Genomic DNA, 13,823 nt, shown 5'->3' with positions numbered 1-13,823 from the left:
CGGCCATTTTGAATTTATGCTAATTAACCCACTTCCCGATGTCCGATTTTGGTAAACTTTAGATATGATGTTCAAGTTCACCATATCAACCATATAAAACAAAACAAAAATCTGTTGCAATTTGTTCTAGGTTAAACCATATTTTTACTGGACTAAATGTGATGTGATACAATAAACCGGCGTATTTATCTGATATCGGTGATATCTTTGAAACAATCAACTAGTTTCTCTGTTACTGTCTATAGAATGTTTATTTCTATATAAAGTAAATAATGAAGCAATTCCTCTATAATTACTTTGTTTATTAATTTGTTAAACAATATTGAGTGAGTACTATTTTCAAAGTTTTCCCTTGTTAGCACCGAAACTATGATTTTCTTTATACTGAGTTGTATTTATGAGGAATGTGCGCAATTGTTAATCACCAACCCCACATACACACGCGAAATTAAAAAGATTAGAATGTATTTACTGTAGGATAGTTAGAAGGGTATGTATCCTTCGATAACCAGTGTCTCTCGACTGAAACTTTTTTTTCCTGTTTATTCATTTATATTTACTGCAATATTTTCCCCCTTTTATACTTTGTGTATAATAAAGTAACATTAAGTTTAATAAACATTTACTTTTGCTTCTTTGTTTTCAGTTTCAGTCAGCACAATGTCAACGATTCACGTGAATCTCAATCTTATGTTGTCGCTTGCATTTAGTTTAGAAGTTTAGAATTCAGAGAACTATGTGAATATGCCACGATCCTATCTTAAATATCCACAAAATGTTTTTCTGAGAAGATTAAAAGTTGATGATAAAATCATTTTTCTTTTTTAGAAATCAGAAGAAGCTGTTATATAGAATCACAGACCAAGCCATTACGATTATAGACAATTAAGTCACACCACTGGATTGTTTAAAAACGACTTTATTTTAAATAAGATTAGAAATATGAGGGATGGAACTCATCTTCTTTCCAATAATGTATGTTCGTGCTGCAGATTACTGAGCGCTAAAATAAATCATTTGACTGTTTTACTAAGTTCTATTTATTTATATTGTTCTTATGTAAAAGGGTCCTACAAAAAACGAAGCTACAGCTTTTTTATGCAGGATCCTTGTTATCAGTTGTATTGCAATTATGATGTAATTGATGACTAAATAAATGTTGAATAAAATTGAAATTTAAAAAAAAAAAAATTGAAAAAATTTATTCCTACCGCAGTTCGAGCCTAAAACGATACTCTAAGAAGATAATGCTGTGCAATACGAACCTTTTTTATTTGGTGCTATTTGTTTCTCTCTGTATTTTAACATTTTTTAGATTTTTATTACGATTGTTGTGCTTGTGCATGCTTTTTTGTGTGGTTTTTATAGGTTTTTTTTAAATCTTTGTACCACAACCATGAGTTTCTCCGGAGTTTGAGATAATACAGTTTTATTGAATTGAATTACATTATAATTTAAGTTTAAATTAAATTATATATCAGTTGTTGTCCTAACATAATATCAGTATTCAGGTGAATATTCTATAAGCCTAATCATCACTTAAAGCGTTCAAGTCGTATATTGTATGAGTTTACTAGAGTAATTGTTGGTTCAATTACACTAATCTAATTTGCCATTCTTTGAAAGTTTTTTCGCAATTCTTTGCGTATGTAAATATCTATAGAGCTTCTGATATGTTTGTTAATTGTTGTATTACTATAGTTTTGGTGAATGTATGCTCTATTTATAGTTTTGTGTTAGCGTAATAACTTATCTTAGTTATTAATTTGATTCAGCTTTCCTTCTTTCCGACTTCCCCCAAACCCGGTCAGTAAATGACTGGTACCATTTATAACTTTGGGTCAAACGTCAAAATAGGTTTTAAAAAAATGAATAAAAGGATAGGCCTATTCCTCCTACAAATAACATACAGTAGTACAGTTTTTGTTAATTATGGTGCCGGTGCTTTCATAGAATTAGGATCAAAGATCAGGTAATTCAATATTATTTGTCGGATAGGGGTGATACTCAAAAGACCGGGTGTCACGAAACCTAAGATCACGAAACCTTAAGTTTAGTTGTGTCTCACAAACCATTTTAATGACCATTCTTCGCTTTTTGCACGAGTCGTTAAACTGTTTTTAAAAAAAATAATCAAGTAAATTGATACTGCTGAAAGCCCTCAAATTCAAATAGCATTTATTGGAGATAAACTGTATAACAGTGAACTTCTTAATTCTATAAAAAAAAAAACCTTTTCTACATTATTCCTGCATTTTAAAAAACATTTATAAAATGATGTGGCTACCATTGTTTCTTATTCACAGTGGTTTAAAAGACGCTGTTCTTTTCGGATCTTTTTGTACCTGTACTACATATAAGCATTATACAGTATTTAAAAGTCTATATATTATTACTGTAGCCGAGTCGCATCTATTCACTCGAATTATATACTAGATATTTTTAATGAGATTGAAACGATAACAGTGAACTGCTTATTTCTATAGCTTTCCTACATTAATCTTGCATTTTAAAACAACATATAAAATGTATATATAAGAGAGCTGATATGGCTACCATTGTTTTTTTATATACAGTATTTAAAAATCTATATATTATTACTGCATCTAAGTAGCATCTGTTCATCCATGAGATTGAAACGATAACCTTTTATTTTTAAAGTTTGATATTGGATGAAAACCTTAACAAAACACATTAACCGATTCTATTTTTTTAAATACAACTTTGCAAAAACAAACATGTAGGCCAATTTGTATTGTAAATTCCAAAATAATATATTCTAGGTTTTTTAATTTCTAGCATAATCTATGTTATATTATTAAATTAAAGTATTATTCATTTTTTCAAGCAAACTTTAAAAAGTTATTAACAAATAGATGGTTCCAATGTCGCTGATTGTCCTGATTTAATCGTCATTCCTTCGCCACAAAATGTCGTCCTTTAAAGAAAAAAATGTATAGATTATTAGATTGCAATCGTGAAGTCAAGCCTAAATTATTCGACTGGGCCGAGTCGAATATCAACGGATTTTGATATGGAGAAAAACTATGACTATTTTATTAACTTAACCTGTAGTATATTGTTTACCTTGTACCAGTTGGAAAGATAGTAATTTCAACTCTATCTATGAAAATGTACTTGCTCTTCAATAATCCCCATTTCCATGGTTTATACCAATGTGAGTCATATCGCCATGATAATTTCACTTTTTGAAGTTTACCCGGATCCTCGGGAAGAAGACCGGAGAATAGATACGTTGTTGAAGATTTAAAATGTGTAGTGCTCGTTCTAAAAAAAATAGTTATTCGTCCCTTACGTTGATAACAAAATACGTATTCTGTATTCAATATTATATTTTTGCTATGATAGGAAACATTGAAAATGCCTATTGCTATTAATATATATTGCAATCTAAAAATAGTAATGTATAAGTCAGTTATCAGTAACGATCAGTACTATAGTGAGCGGGTGACTTACTTCCCTAACGGTTCCACTGGTACATATGTGTTTGTGCCAGTCCATTCAATAGAAAGGCGACCACGTCGGTCGTAGCTCTCCCCATTAGGCTTTGGTGCTGTGGTAACGTCAATCGTAATTTTTTTATCTTTAATAAAAATGGAAAATAACTAACTAATACGCTATATATTATGGTTATTCATTTATTTTTATGTAACACCTAAATGAATTCCTGTCATTTGATTGGATGATTGTGGGTCACATGGCGTGCAATAGTACGCATTATTAAACGATCGTTTAATAGTACTTTTTTGTGTTTCCTGTCAAAGTTTCGTATTTGGTATTGCTTCCTCTCAGCCTACCTAGGCCTGTTAGTATTAGGCTAGGCTTAGGCGTTTTAGCTTTGCTAGGCCTACAGTAGGATTGTTTGTTGACATAATTAACACTACAGTAGGAGTGTTGATAAAATCCAAATAGATATAATATTTAATATATTATTAAAAACCAAATGTTACTGTTTTAATCAATGTGAAACAAATGTAGGCATTGACTAGGCCTACCTTTTATTTGATTCAAATGACAGGAATCTATTTAGAAGTTATGTAAAACAAATAATGAATGTTTTATATTCGTGTAATGGTACAAATAATAGCATTTGGTGAAAGATGAAAGGTTATAATATAACCTATAAATATAACCTTTCACCATTCATCTCATGGCATTATTTGTACCATTACACTCATAAACATTCATTATTTGTATAATATTCATCGGTCGACATAGCTTTTCATCCCATTTGTCATTATAACAGATGGAATAATTCTTCTTAGCTTATTTTAGAGAATTTGAAGTCATTCAAGTGGTTATTGGCTATTTTGAACCAAATGCTTTTTAAACATTTCGGTTAATTCAGCACCATAAGAAAGGGAATGAAGGTTGACATGAAAAGACAAATGTTAAGTAGGCAATTCCTTCAACATATAACGCCAATGACACCTTCAATATCATTAAGTTTGTCTAAGGATAGGATTAGATTGGGCTAACTAACGCCATTCCATTGTTCCGGAAAATGTATGGTATTAAATTAACATGTGGATTCTTAATAACTTGATTAATTTAAATCGAGACCAATATTAATTTCCAAGCTTCATAAATTACTAATGATGACAATATGAACTGAAAGAAGATACACCGATCAAAAAAAAGGTGAATTTAAAGTTTACCCTTCCTCTGCGTAAAGATACTCACCGGCAGCCCGTACGTAAAATACTTTATTTTGATTGTTTCTCTCATATTCATCTGCATGCAGACCCATTCGAGGACAACCATCTGATCCACAGGCTGAACAGCCGTAGCTACGGCATACGGTAAAGTATTGTTCAACAACTATCGATGCGATAAAGTAATAGGCAGCTCGTTTGTGATCGCAACTGAACAAGTTGTCTTCGACTGATTTTTATAAAAAAATAATAATTACATAATAAAGAACAAAACAACTATAATGATAACAATGATAATAAATCAGCTTAGTTACGCGCTTACCCTCATACCCTTCAACGTCTAATACGGACTTTACAATTATTTGCGGACAACTTATTTGATCTTCTTGGTGGTTAACGTAAAAATCCAAATGTCCAACTGATATTTCACGACCTGAAACGATTAAGCAAAATGCGGATAGTTAACTTGTTTTAATCATAAATAATTTTGAACTCCTTGATATTTTATATTTAGAATGTTTACCTAATATTGTTGTTTCGGTGTGAATGATATCGACCAATTTGGCATCTGTACGGCCTATTTTAATTGCAGACAGTGGTACTTCATCCCCGGCGTAATTATATTCATCTGGATCCAATCCTGTGTAAATATATTTTCAATTATAAGAACATACCATATTATTAAGTTTTTCTATCTATTATATTGTGAATGCAAAGATTTAAAGTCTTAATAATGCCTTATATTTTAATTAATCAAAACGAAAAAAAAATGTCTATTCCTAATAAGTACAACTATCCGCCATTTTGGATCCAAAATAGCGGCCAATTTTTCACTTTATACACATTGCTATACAAATGTTTGCTATTTACACGGCAAGAAAGGAAGTGGGGGAGCGGGCGTGGTTGGTTGGTTGTGGGATATTAGGGTATCAAAGTGGAACTGAATCCCTACTTTTTACCATTTAGACTACATTTGTAAATGGCCAGATTTATAGTGGTGTGGGTATCTTTGCTACAGTAGTTAAAATAATAAATTAATATTATTGTTAAAGCTTGGTTCCCACTAGAAAACAAACAAACAAATCTGTCGCAACTCCACTTAACGACGCAAAGCAGAAAAAAACAGTGCTGAATTGAATATATCTATGTCAACGTGCTTATGTCGTCGTTTCCAGCTTGTGACACGCAAGAGTATGTTCTTGTGTCGTTACGTTGCGTCTACGTCATTGCGTTGCGTCCTAGCGGTAACCAATCTGTATTGAGGTTTGCTATACAGGACTTTTTAATTTCAAAACACTTTTATGATAACTCTTCTGATTGAGCTATTGACGCTGACGTTCTATTTTGATCTAAAACACAGCTATTTAAAATTAAAAATAATATTACCAGTGATTCGTCCAATACTGGGCAAATTGCCTTTTTTCTTCTCCTGTCTAAATTCCTTGCCGACATATCCTGCACAATGTGCTCCTAAGGCGAACCCAATCAGGTGTACGTCACTCAATGACATTTTCCTTTCGGTCTAATAAATAAAGAAAATCCCATGTGTCTTGAAACAAACATTTTCAACAAAACAGGGCACCAATTACTAATGGTTAATTACAATATAATACTTTACCTTTAGTGTTTTGATCAAATCAATAATACTTTCACCAACAAGGACTACTTTGCCAACCGCGCTACTGTAATCGAGTGCATTTCCTTCTCCTCCATTTCCCCAATCTACGGTAACAACGTTATAATCACCTTCACCGAGCAGTGATAGGGACATTAAACTAACATATTCCTCTTCACTACTCTCCATAAAGCCATGGATTATAAACTTGGTTTGTTTTGCTGGGTCGAATTTTGAGTTGAAAATAGATGCCTTGTCGTTTGCAGACAGAGATTCGTTTTTGTAATTTTGTCGAGTATGTAGAATGAATTTAGTCTTAAATCCTATATAAAACAAATATGCAAGGATAGTGCATGGATTATAATAGAAATATCAAATTCCCTTTTTTTCATACTCGAGGATGTTTTAGTCGCGTGCAAACGCGACTCTACAGCTCACTACGTCGGTCGGTCGGTTGGTCGGTCTGTTGGTCGGTCGGTTGGTCGTTAAACACTAACTCAAATTTGAGCACGGGACTGCAGCCATGTATATTTCATTGTTTCATTTGTTCTCCCCTTAATCGCTGCCACACTATTATTTATTTATGTATTTTCTAATATTATGAAAACACTATTTTGATCCTTTTCCGTTTAAGTGTAAGCCTATTTAAAATCAATGAAATTATTATATTGCTCATTTGTGATTAAACAACAATGAATTTAAATAAAAGTAATGAAGCGAAGAAAAGAGAACATTTGCAAGAGTAAACCAAATCGCCCGATTAAAGGGCGATTCACTATAGTGCGCCTAGTGTGTGAGGTTCTCGGACACTTTGATAATTGTTTTATGGTTACGGTTATGTTGACAACGTTAATGTAAGCCTTAACTGAACGTTCAAACACGTAAAATGCAACACGTATAACGTGTATTCAATGTTTGTAACGTAAATTAAAATTAGGTTTGCAAGATATCACTTACCATGTAACATAATGTAACTTTGGTACACGTTAATGCATTTACCGATTGTCATATTGTACACTTAAGCTCTGTCTACACTATCAAACTAGTTTGACAAAAAGTGTGATGTGCCTTAATATAGTAGTGATGTACCCAAATATGGTAGGTAGTGATATGACATCATCATGTCCATATATGGGCACATCACATTGTTTTGTCACATAAAGTTTGATAGTGTAGACAGACTTTTACGATAGATTAATAGAAATTTGCAGTGACAACAATAGAAAGTGTGTACCAACTTCGGGAAATAACTCTATTCGCGGCAAATTTGTTAACCTATTCGTTTTAATCTAAGTAAATAGTGTACTGATTTCCATTAGGTGGTAAATCAGTACTATAAGTATGGGTTATTTACTTTATATACCATTGAATGAAAATCTAAAAGTCACCCACGATTTACTGAAATGTTAATTTTCAAAGTAAACTTAGAAGAAGATATATTTCAATATAGGCAATATTAGGCATACACTTAAAGCTAAAAATGAAACCTAGAAACGGAAACAGATTATGTGAAAATGTGATATCTCTAGATATGTCAAATAGAGCATTCCTCTTACCTTCAACGTCATTCAGTTTACTTAGCAAAAGCAAAAAGCAACACACTAAACCGAATGTGTTCGCCATGGCGATTACAATGGTGATGTGATACAGCAATAAATTAGTTTCACCTTTTCTGTCTCTGGAAAGCGTTATTTCTCATAGAGTAAATAATAAAGGAATTAATGTATATATGTAACTCGTTGATAATTACTTTGTTTAATGATTTTTAAAACAATCAATTAGCAAATAGCACTGAAACATTGAATATTTATATTTATTTCTAAATGATCCATTGTTTCACCAAACTAATTATGATGTTCTGTATATAGTTATGTAATAGGCAACATAATGTGTTTATACTTATCACGCACTCGCGTGTCATGTTTAGTTATTTCTATTACAGTACTATTTATTTTGTATTATTAGTTTCATAAACATTTCCTTCTATATCACACGAATCTCTGATTAAACCGCTTTGTTTAATATGCAAATTGGAAATTAAGTAATTCATTTTTAAGCACTGATGATAAGGAAATTTGTCAACATGAGAAATAGCTGCCCCAACCTTGATTCGAACCCAGAATCTTGTGTTTGATTTTCAGACATCCTACCATTACACATGGTATGGCTTCAATTAAATTGGACTCTTCAACACCCTCAGCGTGGTACGGTAGAATAGTGACTATAATGCAATTAATATTTGTTTATCGTTTTTTTATGCCAAATTTTAAGAACAAAGAATCCTCTTAACAACCATACATTATCATGTTATGAACATTTTTAAATTTAAGCAGGTAATCTTTTTTTCAAACTAGCAATAAAAATGATAAAAGCGTAATCAAAGTGAACATGCACAAGCAAAAGCTTCATTGTTGTTTAACAATCAAAGAGGCAATAATTAAAAGATTTAAATGTAGTATTTATTGAGAGAACACACACACTTGAGGGAGAAATAAAATGAAAGGTTTTATAACAGTACTAGGACTAAATTTAATAAATTTGTTTAGAATAATGATAAAATACAATGTTGTGGGAGAAAATACCCGGGGTGGAGGATGTCCTAGCCGAGGGAGGTCCTGAGAAATGCCATGAAAAAGAATGTCCGGGGAAGGGCAATATCCAGCGGGAAACCAGCTGAACCGCAGACGGTATAATAGATATCGAAGCAAAAAACCATGTGCTCAACAATTATAAGAGTATGATTAAAAATGTTCATCTGGTTTTTAATATTCATGAGTTATTGGTTCTTTTTTAAAATAACCAATAACTAAATTATAAGAGTATCATCATATTTTTTTTAAGAAGTTATAATAATGTTTCAAGATATTATATTTCACAAGCAGATGGTAGCAAAGTAACTTGTTCTCCTGGCTTCATCTCAATTCCTGAACCACATAAGGTCATCCTAAAAAATGTAAATAATAATATTTTAATAATATATTTTGCACAGAATATCGAATACTTTTAATTATCGTAGCTAAACGGAAGCAATATATGAAGTACATATTATAGGTGGACTCTAATTTGGGAGAAATATCTATTTTGGTGGTATTTGCTGGTACTTACATATCCCCGTTGTAAGTCCTAGTATTTTCGTAATAGCACACTTTTTCTGTCATAAACCTTTTAAGTTTGAGTTTTGAGTTTATCCTTATTTTGTTGTAAAATAAATGTTTATTGTTTGATTATAATTGGTTACCTTTGACCAAATGGAAACAATGTCAAGCCGACATTATTCATGTAAATTTCTGGCTTTCTGAACCATTGCCACGGCTTATACCAATTTGCGTCAAATTCCCATACCAGTGTCACTCCTTTAACTTCACCCAAACTCTCAGGAATAATAGTGAAGTATGTATACGTCTGTCCAGATTCAAAATGTTCAGTTCTGAAAAAAAAATATTATTCCATAATTAATATTCCAACAAATCACTTGTTTTCCAAGATATAGTTTATACTGATCTTTCTTTCTTTTCTTTCTTTCATCGATCAGTAGACGACAATTCGACTTAATATTTCTTGCACACATGGCGTTTCATACTCATCATACTTTAGCTGAAATCACGTTTAAATCGAAACGTCGACCACCTGTTGACATCAACATAAGGGACAACAACTAGAGACGTCTAACCTGACCGATGGTGAATCATTGCAATATATAGGCCTAACATTATCATTCTAAATGCGACTTCTTGTTTTGCTTTGTATGTACTCAATAGTTATCTGACAATTTAATTTATCAATACTTTGTTTATTCATTTTTATAAATTCATCATACTACTAATCAGAAAATGTTGATTGTATTAATTCTTAAATGTATGGGGAACAATGCATCTAATAATATAAAATAAAAAGTAAATTAACGTAAAATATTAGTACAGACAATTATTATTATTTAACATTTTGTTTATTTAACGACTAATGGTTACCCAAACCTATTTAATGATCAGAGAATTTAATCTAAAATGGAAATTAAATCTTAGACTTACTGACTTAACGATCCCAAAGGTGTATTTGATGTTTCACCTATCCATTCAATAGAAAGGCTACCACGCTCGTTGTACTTATCCCCATTAGGCTTCGACGCTGTTGTGACGTCAACTTTCATTTCAACAGCTAAGAAAGATAAATGGAAAACTTAGATGCAATTAAACATCCACGATATTACTTGTTCTCGAAAGTTTTAAAATAATAAATGTATCAGAAAGTTTCTTTATGAAAACAAAACTATGCGTATTTGAACTATAATTAGCAATAAGAATTTCCAAAAAAACCCAATTTTATCTCTACCTGCGAATGGTTTCTGTGCAACTGTCCGTGAATAGGCGACGATTCTTTGTGATTGGTCGATTCTTTTGTATTCATCCGCGTATAGGCCCATTCTAGGACAACTTACTCGACAGTCGAAACAATCTCCATTAATATAGGACTCGTAATCTCGGCAAATGTATGCATGGAATTGTCGTTGGTTGTCCGCTGATGTCGTAAAATATTCCAAAACATGCATATGATTACAACTTATTGATGTCACACCGGCTAAAAATAGACAATATAACGACAATGTAAACCATCCCTGTATTATTATGTTCATTTAAGCGTGGTTCCCACTAGCGACGTAACGTGACGCAACGCAGCGATGTGTCGACGCAAAGTGCTATATTGCGTAAGTAGGAACCGACGACGCATTAGTGCTGAATACATCGTAGGTTTGATTTCACGCAGGCGGGGGAAAATGCAATGAATGGAAGGGTATTTTCTTATGTTGAGTAGATTGCGTTACGTTGCGTCGCTCGTGGCAACCAAGCTTTAGGCCTAATGTGTATTAGTATAGAATTAGATAGACCAAAAGACGAATTGCTGTACATTTTTGCAACAACAAGATAATTCAATTTGAAGTATAATATTATATCATAATATAGTTGCTATTAGGTATAATGCTCATGATCATAATCTTTTTCAATATAATAAAAGTATTATTATCAGTTTTATTACCGTCTATAAGTCCTTGGTCACTTATGTTTTTAAAAATTCTTCCTCCACAGTTAGGCTGATTCGTTCCACCATTTGGATAGAAATCCACGTGACCAACTGGCTCCTGTATTCCAAAACCTGGAAGAATGATAATTATGTTTAAGAGATTGGTCGCCAGAAATAAAATAAAAATAACCTATTTGTGTGCCTATTTGGCCCTCTACCACTACTCTACGAGTATATGAATAGATAAATCTATAGCCTATTCCTAAAATGTCAATTACTATATTGGCAGTATATACGTTTTTTAAAGTGAACCTACCCAAGGTATATACTGGATCTGTGTCGGTATGGATAGCGTCCACAAACATAGCATCACTTGGATCCAGTCTTACAATAGGTTCTGTGTATTCGAAATAAGGTCCGGCTGCATCCAATCCTACGAAAATAAAGATATGGGAAATTAATTTTATTTTCATTTTATTTCACTTCACTAATAACTTAAATGAAGTGGAGGAGCCTAAATGAAAGCATAGCTTGTAGTAAATATGCTCCTCAAAACAAAAATATAAAATATAAATAATATTACAAAATTAAGAACTCCAAAAAACAACAACAGACTTATATAAATATGAATTTTTTTTTCTTAACTATTATGTTTTCTCTAACACATAATTTTAACAAGTTTAAAACATAAAAAAAGTAATATAAATTATGTAAATTATTTAAGATGAATCCAAATTTGTAAATAAAGAAGAAATTACAAAGAACCTTCAACCAATAATAGTTTAAATTGACGTTTAAATAAAGAAAAGTTATGGGATTTTTTAAAGAGATAAAGGTAGAAAATTCCAGAGTTTAGGTCCAGTGTATACAATGAACAGATAATAATAATAAATAGATTTAAATACAACATTGCTAAAATGGGGTTGTCTAATCACCATAATCCAAATCTTCTTAAGATTCAGAAAGTTTTTATTCAGTTCTAAAGTGTATTTTTTTTTAACATATAGACCGAATGTTATGTGTGGTTACTGCTTTGATTATAAAAATGAGTTATTTTTTATACATGTAGTTTGTATAGTATATAATAAGAACATGCTTAGTCTTACCTGTTATACGGCCAATTGTTCCCTTTAGCGTTTCACCAGCATACCCAGCTATGTGTGCTCCTAAACTGTGTCCTATTAAATGTACGCTATCCGGTAAGATGCCAGAAATACTCTGTAGAATAAAGTTATAGTATGTTAAGAAAACAGTTTAAGAGGAATATCATCATAAATATAATAAATGTGAAGTAAAGTAAATAGAATGCAATGGTGATGCAATGGAAATTGTTCGTGTAATTGCAAACGTAGACAAACTAAAATAAAATTTACCCATAGGCCTATTATATATACAATTACAGGTGGATCTCTAAATTTCGTAACAATGTATAACAAGATAGAATACTAGGTTAAAGCACTTTTTGATTGGAATTTTTAGGCCGTCACTTCTCTATCCTTTTTCAAAATCCTGAATCCCCCACTATTACCTGTAGTTTTTTGATGAGTAAAGCGATTTCAGCACCAACGATCCGTGTGTTACCAGTGGCCTTTATGTACCCTACTTGAGAGCCTTTTGCCCAGTCCACTATTATAACGTTATAGTTGCCAGCATTAAGTAACGCTTTGTACATTTCCGTAACCCATTCTGCAAATCCAGTGTCCTGGAAACCGTGGATTATAAACTTTGTTGGGTTTGTAGGGTCGAAGTTGGAATTTAAGATTGAGTTTGGATCATTTGATGTTAGGATTTCCTCGAGAATTTCGTTTTGTCGGGTATGGAGGATAAACTGCGTCCCAACCTCTTCTCTAGATGATGGTAAACTGTTAACTGGACGAATAGGAAAATCGTAGAATGGGTACGAAGTGTCGAAACAACCAAGTTCGTCATAACATTCAGTTACCGCTGTAAAGTTAAATTGTTATTGTGTTTAGTATAAATCTTAAATTTTAATATATAATGAAAATATGAAATTAAATAAAACAAATAGTGTAATGTATAAATGGTAAGAAAGGAAATTTTGCGAATGTGAAAAGTATTTCCAAAACAAACTAGGATTTGAAAATGAAATCTCCTCTGCCTGATAGACCACTGTGACTAGTACAATACAGCAGTCGATACCCTCAACGTGGAGATGTAAACAGCACTGAATTTGTATTTCCTACCTTTAACGTTAGTAACCAAACTAAACAGTACGATTGACGTAGGTATTGTGTTGAACATTGTTTACGATAATTGTCACGGAAAGAGAATAACTGCCTGTTGCAAGCGGTCCAACTTAGTAAAACAACTGACTGTTCTCAGTAGGTAACTGTTCGTTTGAATGAAAGTAGCCAGTATTCGTGATACCTTTTATATATTTTGAAAACATTAATTATGAATATGAAATATAGTAAGAAGCAATAAGAAAGTCAACCAGTATAACCACGTCATAAGAAACCAAATGTTTGAAATCTTATCGATATCCGTAACAATAT

General features: G+C 32.1%; 2 protein-coding genes across 2 annotated transcripts; both read right to left on the bottom strand.

The window, feature by feature from the left end:
* Positions 1–2,865: 2,865 nt before the first annotated feature.
* LOC144845041 (pancreatic triacylglycerol lipase-like) lies at positions 2,866–7,914 on the bottom strand. The gene is made up of 9 exons (XM_078702167.1): positions 7,848–7,914; positions 6,295–6,614; positions 6,063–6,198; positions 5,200–5,316; positions 4,999–5,109; positions 4,705–4,905; positions 3,478–3,604; positions 3,088–3,288; positions 2,866–2,938 (listed from the first exon to the last, which is right to left on the bottom strand). The coding sequence occupies exons 1-9, from the start codon at positions 7,912–7,914 to the stop codon at positions 2,866–2,868; spliced, it is 1,353 nt and encodes a 450-aa protein (XP_078558293.1).
* A 1,242-nt stretch (positions 7,915–9,156) lies between these two features.
* On the bottom strand, positions 9,157–13,569 carry LOC144845040 (pancreatic lipase-related protein 2-like). The gene is made up of 9 exons (XM_078702166.1): positions 13,512–13,569; positions 12,836–13,251; positions 12,414–12,525; positions 11,624–11,740; positions 11,323–11,439; positions 10,621–10,866; positions 10,320–10,446; positions 9,530–9,718; positions 9,157–9,235 (listed from the first exon to the last, which is right to left on the bottom strand). The coding sequence occupies exons 1-9, from the start codon at positions 13,567–13,569 to the stop codon at positions 9,157–9,159; spliced, it is 1,461 nt and encodes a 486-aa protein (XP_078558292.1).
* Between the last annotated feature and the right edge of the window lie 254 nt (positions 13,570–13,823).

This window comes from Antedon bifida, chromosome 6, assembly GCF_963402885.1.
Source record: "Antedon bifida chromosome 6, ecAntBifi1.1, whole genome shotgun sequence".
NCBI classification, from domain to species: domain Eukaryota; kingdom Metazoa; phylum Echinodermata; class Crinoidea; order Comatulida; family Antedonidae; genus Antedon; species Antedon bifida.
Note: the sequence above shows the minus strand (reverse complement) of the source record. Positions and strands in the feature narration are given on the sequence as shown.